The sequence below is a fragment of the Gilbertella persicaria genome, assembly GCF_025201335.1.
Source record: "Gilbertella persicaria strain CBS 190.32 chromosome Unknown B0P05scaffold_9, whole genome shotgun sequence".
NCBI lineage: Eukaryota > Fungi > Mucoromycota > Mucoromycetes > Mucorales > Choanephoraceae > Gilbertella > Gilbertella persicaria.
This window is the reverse complement of record NW_026251970.1, coordinates 16,489-31,840: the sequence shown is the minus strand read 5'-3', so window position 1 is coordinate 31,840 and position 15,352 is coordinate 16,489. Positions and strand designations below refer to the sequence as shown.

The 15,352-nt window shown below is 37.5% G+C and overlaps 6 protein-coding genes across 6 annotated transcripts; 3 read left to right on the top strand and 3 right to left on the bottom strand.

Moving 5' to 3' along the window:
* Positions 1-627: 627 nt before the first annotated feature.
* On the top strand, positions 628-2,819 carry B0P05DRAFT_465241 (catalase-like domain-containing protein; the record flags this gene model as incomplete). The annotated part of the gene is made up of 2 exons (XM_051574256.1): positions 628-862; positions 910-2,819. The coding sequence occupies 2 exons, from the start codon at positions 628-630 to the stop codon at positions 2,817-2,819; spliced, it is 2,145 nt and encodes a 714-aa protein (XP_051437195.1).
* Positions 2,820-4,143: 1,324 nt separating this feature from the next.
* Positions 4,144-6,136, bottom strand: B0P05DRAFT_531532 (methylenetetrahydrofolate reductase-domain-containing protein). Its single transcript, XM_051576983.1, has 5 exons — positions 5,986-6,136; positions 5,749-5,911; positions 5,237-5,706; positions 4,647-5,189; positions 4,144-4,601 (listed from the first exon to the last, which is right to left on the bottom strand). Exons 1-5 carry the CDS (start codon positions 6,085-6,087, stop codon positions 4,269-4,271), a joined length of 1,611 nt encoding a protein of 536 aa, XP_051437194.1. The 5' UTR covers positions 6,088-6,136; the 3' UTR covers positions 4,144-4,268.
* An 804-nt stretch (positions 6,137-6,940) lies between these two features.
* Positions 6,941-8,774, top strand: B0P05DRAFT_569542 (uncharacterized protein; the record flags this gene model as incomplete). The annotated part of the gene is made up of 5 exons (XM_051581262.1): positions 6,941-7,967; positions 8,015-8,127; positions 8,175-8,388; positions 8,435-8,503; positions 8,545-8,774. 5 exons carry the CDS (start codon positions 6,941-6,943, stop codon positions 8,772-8,774), a joined length of 1,653 nt encoding a protein of 550 aa, XP_051437193.1.
* A 39-nt stretch (positions 8,775-8,813) lies between these two features.
* Positions 8,814-10,131, bottom strand: B0P05DRAFT_635313 (uncharacterized protein; the record flags this gene model as incomplete). Its single annotated transcript, XM_051583587.1, has 3 exons — positions 9,920-10,131; positions 9,558-9,851; positions 8,814-9,500 (listed from the first exon to the last, which is right to left on the bottom strand). The coding sequence occupies exons 1-3, from the start codon at positions 10,076-10,078 to the stop codon at positions 8,814-8,816; spliced, it is 1,140 nt and encodes a 379-aa protein (XP_051437192.1). The 5' UTR covers positions 10,079-10,131.
* Positions 10,132-11,918: 1,787 nt separating this feature from the next.
* B0P05DRAFT_584813 (uncharacterized protein) lies at positions 11,919-14,138 on the top strand (the record flags this gene model as incomplete). Its single annotated transcript, XM_051582391.1, has 7 exons — positions 11,919-12,001; positions 12,047-12,131; positions 12,175-12,501; positions 12,535-12,768; positions 12,831-12,971; positions 13,017-13,879; positions 13,928-14,138. The coding sequence occupies 7 exons, from the start codon at positions 11,919-11,921 to the stop codon at positions 14,136-14,138; spliced, it is 1,944 nt and encodes a 647-aa protein (XP_051437191.1).
* On the bottom strand, positions 14,122-15,351 carry B0P05DRAFT_531522 (uncharacterized protein). The gene has a single exon (XM_051576982.1). The coding sequence runs from the start codon at positions 15,277-15,279 to the stop codon at positions 14,188-14,190; it is 1,092 nt and encodes a 363-aa protein (XP_051437190.1). The 5' UTR covers positions 15,280-15,351; the 3' UTR covers positions 14,122-14,187.
* Between the last annotated feature and the right edge of the window lies 1 nt (position 15,352).

The window sequence follows — 15,352 nt, the reverse complement described above, 5'->3', positions numbered from 1 at the left end:
TATCAAATGAAATGCATATGTACAACACAAACATTGTCCCGTGCAACTGTTATAAATTTGTTCTTTTACAATCTATGTACATGACTAAGCATGCAATAAAGAACATTGATTGGCTGAACACCTATCAGCCTGCTTGATCGCCAGTTACTTTCAACTCATGCTTACGAAGCAAAGATATGGTTCAATCATTTTTTAGGAAAAATTTTGGGTTTTTGGTCGTACATAAATCGCTGTTTATCTACAGCATAGAAATAATGCTTCAAGTAGATGTATAATGAACGCGCATTATTGTTGTTAATATTTTCCAGTCTATATATATATATATTCATTGAACCTTTGGAAAATACATTACTTTTTAAAAAAAAAAAAAATAGAAGTTTCTATAAAAAGTAAAAAACGATATTTTCTGTTTTTTTTAAAAATGATCCGTTGCAACACCGAAATTCAAAGTTGTAACAAACAACATTCTGACGACATCTGCTAGATTCCTTTTCTGCTTCCGAAACATGAATATATAAATAACACCATTGAATTTCTTCTGTCCTGACTTTTTTATTCTTTCTTTACTTACATTAGCCCTAAAGAATCATGAAGATTAATGCATTGGCTTCATTTGTCAGTCTTTTTATGGCTGCACAATTAGTTGCTGGTGATGGTGCCTGTGCTATCTCTGGTTTCGATGAAAATGACAACCGTAATGCAAAGAATGAGCAATTAGGCCAATTCATTGTGAACGATGCTGGCACTCAAGAAACAACTCAATTTGGTCAAAAGATCAACAATTCTGACAGTCTTAAGGCTGGATTGGATGGTCCCACTTTATTAGAAGATTTCATGTTGCGCGAAAAAATTATGCATTTTGGTAAGTAGCCATGGTTACACTTGTTGTACTGATTACATCAAACATAGATCATGAGAGAATTCCTGAACGTGTGGTACACGCCAGGGGTGTGGGTGTACACGGCTACTTTGAATCCTATGGCGATTACTCAAATATTACTGCTGCTAGTTTCTTGGACAAGCAAGGCAAGCAAACACCTGTCTTTGTTCGTTTCTCTACTGTGCTCGGTTCTCGTGGTTCTCCTGACACTGTACGTGATGTGCGTGGTTTTGCTGTTCGTTTCTACACAGATGAAGGCAACTTTGATTGTGTGGGTAATGCCATTGCTCCCTTTTTTGTGAATGATGCCATCAAGTTCCCTGATCTTATTCATGCTGCTAAACCTCAGCCTGATAAGGAAGTGCCTCAAGCTGGCACTGCTCATGAAACCGCTTATGACTTCTTTGGCGAGTTCCCTGAATCAACACACACCGTGCTTTGGGCTCTTTCGGGCCGTGGTCTTCCTCGTTCTTTTAGACAAGTAGAAGGCTTTGGTGTTCATACGTTTAGATTGGTCAACGATGATGGCGAGTCACACTATGTCAAGTTTGTCTGGAAGCCTAAGCAAGGTTTGGCTAACTTGGTCTGGGACGAAGCTCAAAAGATTGCTGGTAAAGACATTGATTTCCATCGTAACGATCTCTACACTGCCATTGAAAAGGGAGACTATCCTGAATGGGACTGGGGTGTTCAAATCATCAAGGAGTCTGACCTTGACAAATTTGACTTTTCTCTTCTGGATGCTACAAAGATCTTACCTGAATCCTTGGTGCCCTTCACACCTCTTGGTAAACTTGTCTTAAACCGTAACCCTGATAACTATTTTGCTGAAACTGAACAAGTCACCTTCCACCCTGGTCATATTGTACGTGGCATCGGTTTTACTGATGACCCACTCTTGCAAGGCCGTCTCTTCTCTTACCTGGACACTCAATTAAACCGTATGAACAGCGTCAATTACTTGCAATTGCCTATCAACCGTCCTATTGTTCCTGTCCACAACAACCAACGGGACGGCTACATGCAATCTCAAATCCACAAGGGCAAGGTTGCCTATTACCCCAACAAGTTACAAGGCAACACACCTTCGCTTGTCTCTCCTAACAAGGGCGGCTACATTGAATATCCTGAAAAGATCGATAACGCTAAGAAAGTCCGTGGCCGCTCCGCTCAATTCTTTGATTACTACTCCCAATCCCAACTCTTTTATAACTCTTTGACCAAGGCTGAACAACAACAATTAGTTGACGGTGCTCGTTTTGAGATCGGTAAATCCAAAGACATACAAGTACGCAAGAAGATGATTGATGTCTTGAACCATGTCGATAACAACCTTGCTCGTCGTGTTGCTTATGGTGTCGGTGTGGAACTCCCTGAAAAGCTCTATGAGAACCTTAACAAGACCTCGGTCGGTCTCTCGATTGAAAAGTACCCTAAGCCTGATAACATCAAGACCCGTACTGTGGCTATCTTGACTGCTCCTGGTACTGATAAAGACGAAGCCAAGGCCATGTACTCTTTCCTCGAGTCAAAAGGTGCTTATCCTGAATACGTGGGTGTTCGCTTGGGTACTCAAGACGGCCTTAATATTACCAATACCTACTTGACCACGTCTTCTGTGCTTTATGATGCTGTCTATGTGCCTGGTGGTGAGAAGGCTATCAAGTACATGACTTCGCCTACCTCTTTCTTCCCTATGGAAGAACCCAAGGTGTTTGTGTTTGATGCTTTCCGCCATGGTAAGCCTATTGCTGCTACCTCTCAAGGTGTTGAGTTATTAAAGTATGCTGGTGTCAAGATTCCCTCTGAAAGTAAAGGTACACACGAAAAGGAAGGTGTTATTGTAGGTAGCTCTGAAAGCGGTGTCGAAAGTCCTTTTGAAGAAGCATTGAAAAAGCAACGATTTTGGTCTCGCATGCCTACCGATCCTGAATTATAAGTTATTTATTTAGACAAAAAATAAAACAAAGTGTTTTTTGAATCACAAACATCGATATTTGCTTGTGTATTGAAGTCGGGTGAACGTATGAAATACATTAAATAATGCTTATTTAATTTGACTTTTAGTATGAAGGTATGCCTGTACTTGTTTAGGATAAAACGCATACATGCAAGTTTATTTGACGTACAACATATTGATTTACCGATTCATGTAACAGCGACGCCAGACAAATACGGTCTTTAACAATGAAAAATCTTCACCTTTTTGTTAGATACATAAAGTTAGTAAAAATCATGCCCATACACGAATATAAGTTTTAAGTAGCTACAAACTATGTTTACTAACATACAGGGCACTTTTGGAGTTGGACCAAAAGGTACTTACTACTCATAAAAAACCTGATTTTGACAGCCTCTGAACTTCTATTTAACGTTACAAGACAAAAAATAGAGCTATCGACAAGTATAAATACTCAAAATGACCGCCAAATGCTCTAGTTGTTGATAAAAGTGTTTGATTGCTAAGTGTGGCATGCAAATGGTGAGATATAGGCGAAAAACCTCGTAAACATGTCTGCCTCTTTGCTCCATATTTTAGCAACAACATTGTTGCGGGTTCCATATCAATAAACTCAGAAAGCAGAGATTTACAACTTTTGTCACTACAGCAAAGCCCAATAACTGCGTCTTTAGGCAGTTCACCGCAAAAGCTTGATTTTGATGTAGCAGAAAGAAGAATTCAATCCTACTTTTACTTTTGTATGTTTTTCAACACTCTAGAAAGCATGTAGTATATTCTGCAATACTATTGTTAACAGGTTTTATATAACATATACAGTAACAATGCTCAAAATACAGCTTAAATATACCAATCTTTGATGAGCCATTGCTCGACAACCAGACTACTAATGCGGCCTCTTTTTTCATTTAAAACATGTTCTTTCAAGTCTAGGAATCAATTGGTATCATTGGTCTGGCTGCTAGGTGAAATTCATTTTTTGATCCATGGGGGATCCACGGAGGTTCGTAAAGGTGAAAAAAAAAGAACAACAAAAAGGACAAAACTCGACCAGAAATTTTTGGAATGACCCAATGTAATTTGAATCGAGAAAAAAAAAGTTTGGCTGTTCGGTAATGAGTAATTTGTTCAATAGAAAAGTGCACAAGCAGTGGCTTTTGTGGTAAAAAGGATCTACAACTCCAAACTTTGTCTTCTATCTTTGTGGTATAAGATGGCTATTCTTACTTTTCTAGAAAAAGAAAAGCGCAAAGAGTGTAGTCTATCTATCTATAGCCTAAATCTACATTTCAACAGTAAAAATGACGCTATAAGAGAAAGTGAAGGACATTTATTTTGTGGTCCAAATAACATAAAATGATGATAAGTATAATCAACGTTATAAAGAAAGAAAATATATACAATATGCCTTGAGAAATGCATAAATATTTAAAGAGAGCCAGAAGCACGTCTTAGTTTCCTGGATAGATCACCATCGATTTCCAGATCAAATAGACGCCAAATACCATTTTCATCCTGGAAATCGTTATGAACAATGTTGACCAAATACCAGTTTTCATAAATATCTAGGATCACTTCAGCAGCTAAGCTTTGACGATCATAGATACGAGCCCATTCATTCCACAAGCCAAATGCTTCATCCTTCCAAGCCATAAAAGCAAGAGGTTCAACGATAGTAGGTTGAACAATTTCTTTACCGGGAAAGACACCCCAAGTGACAGCATTGGGTTCATCGTTGACTGTGTTTGTCTTCAAATCTCCCTAAAAATCGTATTATGGCCTATTCAAAGACAAGTACCTACAAACCTTCTTATTGACAGCAAAATAAGTCACTTCTGGATCTTTTTCAATCTTCTTTATCAGGTCTTCCAATTGACGAGGAGGGATAAAGAACTCGATATATGCTTTTTGGTAGACATAACCGTGCTTTGGACCCCAACCATAAATAGAGTCACTGCTCTTGGCACCATTCACAGCAGGTTGAGAGTTGATGGTCAAGTATCCCAGCAAATTAATAGCAGCCAAGCGTTGTTTGATTGTATCTGTCTCTGGATCCAATTTCTGAGCACTCCAAGGCAAAGCTTCCAGTTTACCCTTACAATACCTTGCAAACAAAAGTGCAATATCATCAGGTGATTGAGGTTCTCCCCACATGGCCAATTGCTTTTCTACAGGGTATTTGATAGATACACCCCATCGATCAAATTCACCATAAGCAGGTGAACGTGCATCACCCCAACGACCATTAGGAAATTCATCCCAGGATTCCGTACGACGAACATAGCTGTGTGCACGGTTCTTCCAAAAGATAGGACGCACTGTTTCTTTTGTACGCTTTGGACCAAGTGACTATCAAAGATAAGCAATGCTGAACATATACACACAAGGTCACTTACTGGGTTCCAAGGTAAAGGCTTCACTTGTTCTTGTTCAGGTACTAAACCAAGCTTTTCCAAGATAATACGTGAAGATCTTTCAAGGTTGAAGGTATAAATATGGAATCCATGAATGTCGGTTTCTTTTCGAATTCGGTGTATAAACTGAACAGCCAAATCAATACCATAATCCTTGACAGCTTGATCGTCTTCCTTGATCAAGGCTAAATCATCCCAAATCTTTTGAGGTACATGGTTGTTATTAAACGAAATCACTCGACTAAGACCACCATAGCTTTGAATGGGGAAAATGCCTGGTAAGATAGGACAAGTGATGCCAATGTCACGACAACGTTTCACAAACTGAACAAAGACATCCACATCAAAAAAGAGTTGCGTAACAATCAAATCAGCACCCGCGTCTACTTTTTCTTTAAGTCTTCTCAAATCGTCTTCTTCGTCGTCATTGTCAATGTGTCCCTCAGGATGACCTGTATTGCATTAATTACCTTGTTTGAATGCCTTTCTTTTACCTGCTACAGCAATACAGAAATAATCACCGTATTTCTGTCGAATATATCGTACTAAATCAATCGCATGACTAAAGCCATTTTCGCAGGACTCCCAGTTCAGCTGACCTTTAGGAGGATCACCTCGTAAAGCTAAAATGTTTTGACAACCACATGCTTTAGCAGCCTATAGCATGAAGTATGAGTACAATATCCATACACACACATATATATATATAAGAGGATATTTCAAAAACTTGCCTCTAAGGCTTTATCTATCTGCTCAGCAGGCATGTTGGTACAAGTCAAATGCATCATGGTCTCTAAACCATACACAGACTGTGCTGTAGTCACAATATTCATGGTCAAATCAGCAGAAGTACCACCAGCACCCCAAGTAACATCAATGAATTCTGGTCCATAACGTTGCATCCTTTCCATACGATCATACAAGTTTTGAACACCCTAGATAGCTTAATATTTGTTTATCACAAAATAGTTTACCATTTCTGTCTTGGGAGGAAAGTATTCAAAAGACCAATAGGTGCGTCCTTCATTTTCAGCCTTGTTTACTTTGTCTATTATCTTCATTCTAAGTTAAAAGAGTAAAGAAGCAAAGAAAGAAACGGCGTTTCAATGTAAAGAAATAAAAAGAAGATGATGGTATTTGATTGGTGTAAAAAAAAACAAGATCATCTAAATAGTTTTCGCACGTTCATTTATTGTCGGGTATTTTATACGCATGGACCCTCTTTTACTGTTGAACATGGACTCTCATAGCGTTTCTTCACTTGACTGAGGAAGAAACAATGGCATTGTTGAAATGAGAGCCATGCATTGTTTATTCTATGCCTAGAAGTTACCATTCAAGTGAAGCTGTTATAAAGTAGTTGTGTTTAATATCTATATTGAAATGCAAATAAAGGCCCTATCGTTTCACTAGATTACCTAATAGAAAGCAGAGCTTGATCAATTGCTATTTTGCTGCTTCTTTGATATGTAGTTGCATGAAAAACATGTCAGCATATTGAAAGGCCGCATTGAGCAACCCAATCACAAGGATTGCTCTTACAGACAAGAAGCTAAAGAAATCAGCATCTATCGAATCATTTATACGTATATTCCCATGCTAATAGTGAAACCCCTATCTCGATTCACTTATTTAACAGAGAGGTCTACAAGTCATTTCGTTTCTTTACTCTACAGCCTACACATCATGTATCTAGGCTTTCTGTTCACATTATTCTCGTTGGTTGTACATTTCATTGCAGCTCAACAGCAACCAAATGGAAACCAAACCATTCTTCAAGCACTCAATGATACAAATGCCAGTCCAGCACTCAAGTTTGTAGCACTTTTGCAGTCATCTCCAGATTATCAACCCATTGTTGATTTGTTATCAGATCCTTCAAGTAATGTGACCCTGTTTGTTCCATCAGATCAAGTGTATTATAATGCTACTGGCCAAATGCCTACAACAAACAATACTGACATGCAGAACTCAACCACAGGCGGTAATACTGATTCCTCGGGATTCTCTCCTACTGGTGCTGTTGGTGTATTCTTTTCTTCAATCATTTATGGTGGACAATCATCCGCTACGTCCAATGCTGAACAGCAACAACCACCTACTAGTGTTACTTCTGCTGGTGCTACTAATGCTGGCGCTGCTCCTGTTGCTACTAGTACACAGAACGACGATGCAGCTGCTACTGCGCTTCGTAGTGTCTTTTCGCCTTTCTTCCCTGCACCAACCTCATTACCCAACATGGCCAAATACGTCCGCATGTCTAATGAGGAATACTTGCAACCTTATCACGATAGCATGTATTCTTTCAAACCGGTTTCTCTTCAAGCTGCTCTCCCTGACAATGATACAAGTGGTTGGAATCAAGTGATTGCAAACACGCCTTTTGCAAATCAATTCAATCTTATTGACTTATTTAGTTATCATGTTGTGAATGGAACAACACAGTTCCAAAACAGTACGAATATCTTGAATACCTTGTTATCTAACAATTCTATTGATAAACTTGGATATGGTCTACCTTTAATTGTTCAACAACAACAACAGCAGCAACAACAGCAACAGTATCAAGTTTATCATAAAAGACAAGAAATGACAAACAATACTTCGAGTGATTTTATGTGGACAGTAGGAAATGGACTTGATAATAGTGCTCATATCATGATGAATCAAACTATTCAGGCCTCCAACGGTATTGTATACGTAGTTGATAAGAGTAAGCAAAATATATACGTATATGTAAATTCTAAAAAAAAAACATAGTATTGGTCCCTCCATTAAGCCCTAATGATACTCTCAGCGCCCTTCAAAATGTCTCTTCGTTTGATGCTTTGTTGGGACAATTGTCTAACAATTCGCTAGATTCAACCACAAATGTAAGTGAAAAAAAAAAAAGAATAATATATAATTGAATGCTTTTTAGGTTACTCTTTTTGTTCCGGTAAACGAAGTCTTGCAAAACTTGAATGCTACAGGTCTAGATGCGCAGACATTGGATACTATTGTTCAAGCACATATTGTTCCTGGCGTTTATTATACTACTAACCTGACATTACAGCCAACTACTGTTTCTACTATTGCTGGTACAAACATTACTTTGACGAACGCCGACCCATCTAATAACATCAGTGTACAAGGTATCTATGCTTTTGTCATGAAAGCAAGTATTTACTTATTTCATAGTGAATGGTACAAATGTTGTTCATGCAAACATTCTTTTAAACAATGGAGTTATGCATTTGATTGATGGAGGTAAGAACATGATTGAAATTCATCCAAATAACACACTGCAGTCTTAAATTATACGACAAACCAAGCACAAGGAAACAGCACGAATGGTAATTCAACCGATAGTAGTGGCAATAATGGTGGCTCCAACAACGATGGCTCCAACAACAATGATCCTAATAACAATCCTTTCCCACCATCTGCTGGCTCTTTTGCCAACAAAGATTTCATTGTATATATCTCAAACATTTTGGTTTACATGACTCTTGTTATCTTTTCTTACATATTATTCTAATTCTGAAATACACAGCTTATAACTATTAATAAAGTTTATTTACTGGTACATGTCTTTTTGATAATTCTCAGGTTGCTGGACCACAGGTGCTTGGTGGTTCATTGGTAATGAGCTATGGGAGGGATAATAAGGTTGTTGAGCTGGATAAACATGACTAGGTGAGCTAGTATAGGTATAAGGAGAATGGGGGTATGATGAAACAGTATCATTGATTGATACTGGATATTGAGGTGAACCAAAGCCAACTTGAGGTACTTGTTGTGGGCTCATCAAATTACTTGGGGTGAAAGGAGCAGTAATCGTTGAAACAGGATTTTGTACACCACTGTAAGGGGAAGTAGGCTCATGTATCAATGGAGAGTATGTTGCAGTGTTGACTTCTGCTAAAGGAGAAGAATAGCCATTCGCCATAAAAGAAGTCTCATCCGAGACAGGACTATGGGCTTTACTCATTTGTTTGTCTTGTTCAATCCTACTAGAAAAAGGAGACCCACTACGGTATGATTCTTTGTCTTTTTCATTTACAATAGTTTGAGCATCTTCATTGTATTCCGCAGTAGAAGTAACAGTATGGTTTTCTTGATCCTTGGCTTGTTGGTCTGTATTCTTTTCTAAATGTCTTTGCTTTTTTTCATGCCATAAGAGAATAGCGCTACATACGGCTGTGCCAAGCCATGCAAAAAACAAGAACCAGCTAAAGGCTGCTACAGTCTTTGCACAGTTACACTAAATTGATACCTGTTAGCATTGCTTGCCTTTTTTATATGTATGTTTACACTTTACCTGATTCTTCCAAGCATTAGCGTATCCTGAGTGTTTCTTTATTAATGCTTCATCTAGATTACAATTTGAATCATTTGTTGAATGAACAGTCATGGCGATCATGACAATAAACCAAGTCAAAGAGAAGAAGCAAGTAAAGATAAGGCTTGTACGAGGACGTAAAAAGAATGCCCTTATTTTTGGATAGACCCCATTGTTAAACTTAGGCCAGGGAAACATGGCCAATGCCACGGATACAAATAAGCTTGATAGAGTGATCACCAGTGTATAGTTGGGTGCTCCTTGGCTTGAGCTCTATACACTAATTGGTTAATACTATATTTCCAAAAAAAAAAAAAAAAAAAAAAAAAAAAAATACTTGCATAATAAGTCCTTTCGGTCGAAATTACTGACGCTGTCAAGCACATTGTAAGAAATCCAAAAAAGACTTGTATCAAATGTAACCCAACTTTGTAAACACCAAGATTAGGTAAGTTAGTTGGAGTATCAAACTCGAGCTCAAACTTATCAGCCAAAATCATTTTTACACTATTAAACAAAAAACAAAAAACAAAAAAGATGCAAAAGAATTGCTTGTGAATTTAAAATAATAGGATGTTTACGTTTGATGTTTTGATTTTCTTTGCTAATTTAGGCAATGTTCTTCGTACTACAGTTATCCATGATGCAAGTTAGTTGTCTTATAAACCTGTATCGTCAACATACCACGCTTTATTTTGTTAGCATGAATTACCTTTGGTTACATTCACACCGCTAACAAAACGCTTTGAAGGTTTTAAATGTACCTGAAGGGCTCTTTGAAAAAAAAAGAAGGTGATACAATATTCTAAGAAACTCTTGTGGATATCGTTTGTGTAAAACTCTAAAGAAAAGTAGCATTAGGATCGTGATAATATTTATCCGTGCGCTTGTTAAAGAATTGTTCAAAGCTTCAATATACATTTGCTTAGCAAGGGTCAGTCAACAATAAAACATTCAATAAGTGCCATATCCAAATTTGTTCTGTTTAACCTCAGAATCATCGGTGTGTTGTGGTAAGTTTTTCTTGTATATATACTGTATATTGAATGATGTAGAAACAAGCACTCATTTGTTATCCAAATTCTATTGAAAAGGAGCCTCTCTTGTACTAATTACAATGTACAATCAAGTTTTAATGCAGATTCGAAGCCAATGCTCAAATAAATCAGCCTTTTTCGTCTTGCTGAACTCGTCTTCTTTTCATTAGAAATACCTATGGATGGTCTTACCTGATTTCGATATGATCAGACCTACATTGGGTCATTCCAAAAATTTCTGGTCGAGTTTTGTCCTTTTTGTTGTTCTTTTTTTTCACCTTTACGAACCTCCGTGGATCCCCCATGGATCAAAAAATGAATTTCACCTAGCAGCCAGACCAATGATACCAATTGATTCCTAGACTTGAAAGAACATGTTTTAAATGAAAAAAGAGGCCGCATTAGTAGTCTGGTTGTCGAGCAATGGCTCATCAAAGATTGGTATATTTAAGCTGTATTTTGAGCATTGTTACTGTATATGTTATATAAAACCTGTTAACAATAGTATTGCAGAATATACTACATGCTTTCTAGAGTGTTGAAAAACATACAAAAGTAAAAGTAGGATTGAATTCTTCTTTCTGCTACATCAAAATCAAGCTTTTGCGGTGAACTGCCTAAAGACGCAGTTATTGGGCTTTGCTGTAGTGACAAAAGTTGTAAATCTCTGCTTTCTGAGTTTATTGATATGGAACCCGCAACAATGTTGTTGCTAAAATATGGAGCAAAGAGGCAGACATGTTTACGAGGTTTTTCGCCTATATCTCACCATTTGCATGCCACACTTAGCAATCAAACACTTTTATCAACAACTAGAGCATTTGGCGGTCATTTTGAGTATTTATACTTGTCGATAGCTCTATTTTTTGTCTTGTAACGTTAAATAGAAGTTCAGAGGCTGTCAAAATCAGGTTTTTTCATGAGTAGTAAGTACCCTTTGGTCCAACTGCATTTTGGCTATTTTTTCGCATGTCGCTTTTTTTTTTTTTTTGGTCCAAACCAACTCCAAAGGTACCGTATACATTACTAAACACGGTTTGAAGGTATTTAGAGCATTCATGCGCGAACAAAAAAAAGATTTATGCTCCCCTTATGTGGTTGTTCAATCCTGTCTAGATGTCTGTTACTTTAATGGATCATTAGCTAAATCAATGCATCGAGAGAATCTAAGCGCCTGGCTAATCGAGAAACAATACTCATTTCATGCATACAGAAAAAAAACTTAGGCTGAACTTGAATTACTAGAGTGACAAGCAACACAAGGGTGGCATCGACTTTTTTAATTTTTTTTTCTCGATCGATCATGTTGTCTCGATTCATTCTCTCAAGACGATTGAAATCACTTGTGTTTTCTTCACAGTACAACTTACGATCTTTTGCTTCAAGGTAATCATGCATACATGATAGGACTTCATTGACTGATTGATCTAGATCGGGTCTTCAAGAAGATCGAACCAAGCAAGTAGTGGAAGATATCAAGCGTTTAAAATACCAACTTGAATCCAAAACAAAACAAGTAAGAGAACTTCATATTGCACTTTGTATTCACAAGGTATTAGAAGTCTGCTCCTTTTGAAAAAGTTGATGATCAAGACATTGCTGCTATTTATAGTGAATTGGCTGCGCCTATACCTGTTCGACCTAAAATCAGTTCTGATTACTTGGAAAGATTACATGTCAAGTTTTTAGACACTCGCTCATTATCAGGAAATACAGTACCCTTATTAGAAGAAGGTGAACAAGAGAACGTACCTTCTATCAAGAATGATCAGACAATGCAAGATTTGAATGTTCATGATTTTGAGCAATTGATCTATGCTAATGCATTAGCAAAAAGGCCTTTAGAAGCACAAAAAGCATTTGACCTTATAGAGGCAAGTAAATCAGTACATAGTGATAGTGATTGACCATCTCAATAGAAATACAACATGACACCCAGTATAAAAGCAGTGAATCATTTAATGGATGCTTATGCGAATGTCAATGACCTTGAGCATGTCATTGCTTTATTTAAAAGACTGGATACATTGGGACTAAAAGCGGATATTTACACTTATGGATTACTTGTCAAGGCTTTTGTGGCTAATCAGCGTATGGACGATGCTTTTATTTTGTTTGAAAAAATGAAGGATAATTCCATCATTCCATCTCAGGTATATACAGTATGTCTATATATATATATATATACTTAAAGTTTTTTTTCTATTATTATTAGCCCATCTTTTCTAATTTGATCAGTGGTTGTTTAAAAGCAAATCAATATGATAAAGCATGGCAAGTGTTTGATTCCATGCGACTTTCTTATCATCAACCAGACGAAGTTAGTTTTACACTCATGCTTCATGCTTGTGCTAAAGTAAGTAATTTTAGCTTATAGACAAGAAGTACTAAGAAATGGTAGCAAGGAGAAGTAGAGCGTGCCCTCAATTTGTTTGAAGATATGGCAGGCTATCATTTATATCCTACCGATGTGACATTTAATGTGCTTATTCATGCTTGTGCTAGACGCCCCGATTATTACCATGAAGCATTCAGTCTACTGGACCAAATGCAATCCACTTATGGATTCCAACCTGATAAAGTGACGTTCAATACACTCTTAACAGCCTGTGCTAGAAAAAAGGACTTGAAAAGAGCAAGAGAGATTTTGGAATGGATGTGGAAAGATGTAGAACAACATGGATCTGATTCTTTACTTTCGCCAGACCATCAAACCTATACAAACCTGTTTTGGTGTTATGCTAGTTATCACCCTACTCCCACAACGCACAGAGTATCCAGTGTGTCTGATACAACAGCTTTATCCACAGAACATCATTTGCTTCCTATTCAAGTCCCTCATAAACGATCTCAAGTGGTCAAAGAAGCACAATGGTTATTTCAACAGCTCCCCTCTCATGTTCAAAGAACATCGGCTCTTTTGACTGCTTATTTAGCCCTTCATATCTCACAAAAGCAAACTGCGCCTTGTGTTGACATTTATACCCATTTGTTTGACAAATGTCATGTTCAAAGAGATGGGTTTACGTTCCAGCATATGCTTCAATTATGTTATCGAACAAAAGATGCTTCTTTGGCTTGGAAAGTATGGGAAGATTATCAAGACTTTTTAGAAAATAGAGAAATACAGTTCGATTTAAAGCCAAACTCAGTATCTGAACAAAAGGCTTTGGATATTAAACGACATACATTAGCCACAAGCGAAGGATGGACAGAGACACAACAACAACAATTGGCTATCTTGATGGCCAATACACTGGGAAGGTAAATATAAAAAAAACAAAAAAAAACTTTCACTAAACCATACATTAGATGTGATGATGTAAGAAATGCCATTGGTATCTTATCCACTGAATTACGTCGCTTGGCTCTAAATCCACCAACATTACGTGATGTGATGCCAATCTATAACAAATGTATTCAACTAGAGAATCAAGAAGCCAAGCAAGAACTAATGCATCTGTGTACTAAAGAACAAAGACGTACGAACATGAAATTCAAACGAATAAACACAACTGTCTAATTTTTATTTTATTTATTTACATTGAAGAGGGGCGGGTATATATACAAGTTTAAGTAGAACAAACATCATGATAAGCGGGTGGTTCTACAAATTTACGATCGTATTCACCATATACAACTTGTTCATTTTCAAAAGGAGGTGGATTATCATAAGAAGGTAATTCCAAAGCATCCAGATCACCCACTGTCTTGTCCAATACATCTATATTGGCTCTAAAAGTGACCATTTTATGCGTCCTTTGACTTCCAAACCGACTTTGTGTTGAACTAGGCACTGAGAATCCAATGGAAACAAGTAAGTAATGATCCACATGAAAAGCAGAGTAAGGTCGAGTTGAATGTACCATGTTTTTACCAGCCGGGATACGATAATGAACTGTACCTTCCCATGCATCTTTTAAGGGCTCTGTTGGAAATGAGACGGTATTCTTCTCACAAGGAGAAAGTGTATAGACAGAATGACTCGTATAAGTTGTGTCTCGATAAAGGTGTCTACGTTCCAACATTTGAATTGAGACTCGGTCGATTATTAACCCTTCTGTTGTAGGCAACAATCGAAATGTGATGGGTAAAATAGAACCCAATGCCACTGCCTTCTTGTCAATCAGTAATTGATAACAGAGCCAAGTGGATTGGTGTGCCCGAGAATCAATCGAATTGCTGACATCGCCTGTAAGGATGCCTTGGTAAGGTAGTCGAGCAACACAGATGTCTTGTTTGGCTATATCTTGTGATGTAGTGGTGCCTCGCAATACAGAGTGACTGATGTACTCCATCACAGCACTGACTTGATAATGCACCTTGATATCTGAGCAATCGATCGTCTCTGGTAGTCCGGAAGGAATCTGCATTTCAAAACTGAAAGGCGTTGTACCGGCGTTTAAAACTTTAGAAGGAGTTGACTGAATTGGGAATAGTTCAAGTTGTTCTTGGGCAATCGATTTCTTTTGATCGCTTTCAAATGAGTGACTCTTTGTTTCCATTTTGCCATGAAAGCGAATGTAAATCCGTTGTACTTTAGTTGGTTTAGGCACATTGATATAGACTGTGCCACGAATGACACTGCATGTATCTGGCTTTTGTTCAGTATAGAGTGTAGGTTCAAGTAAACAGAGTGATACAAAAGAAGACTTTGACAACATGATATAAAGAAGAGATGGATAAAAATAAAAAAAAATAGAGGACTCTCATTTATAAAAATTATTAGTTTCAGGG

Excerpts from the sequence above, each read along its gene's own strand:
- B0P05DRAFT_531532 (XM_051576983.1), bottom strand. The coding sequence starts at position 6,087 with ATGAATATTGTGACTACAGCACAGTCTGTGTATGGTTTAGAGACCATG. Across the intron at positions 5,912-5,985 it reads AGATAGATAAAGCCTTAGAG|GCTGCTAAAGCATGTGGTTG; the intron begins GCAAGTTTTTGA and ends TTCATGCTATAG. Across the intron at positions 4,602-4,646 it reads ATTTTGCTGTCAATAAGAAG|GGAGATTTGAAGACAAACAC; the intron begins GTTTGTAGGTAC and ends TACGATTTTTAG.
- B0P05DRAFT_531522 (XM_051576982.1), bottom strand. The coding sequence starts at position 15,279 with ATGTTGTCAAAGTCTTCTTTTGTATCACTCTGTTTACTTGAACCTACA.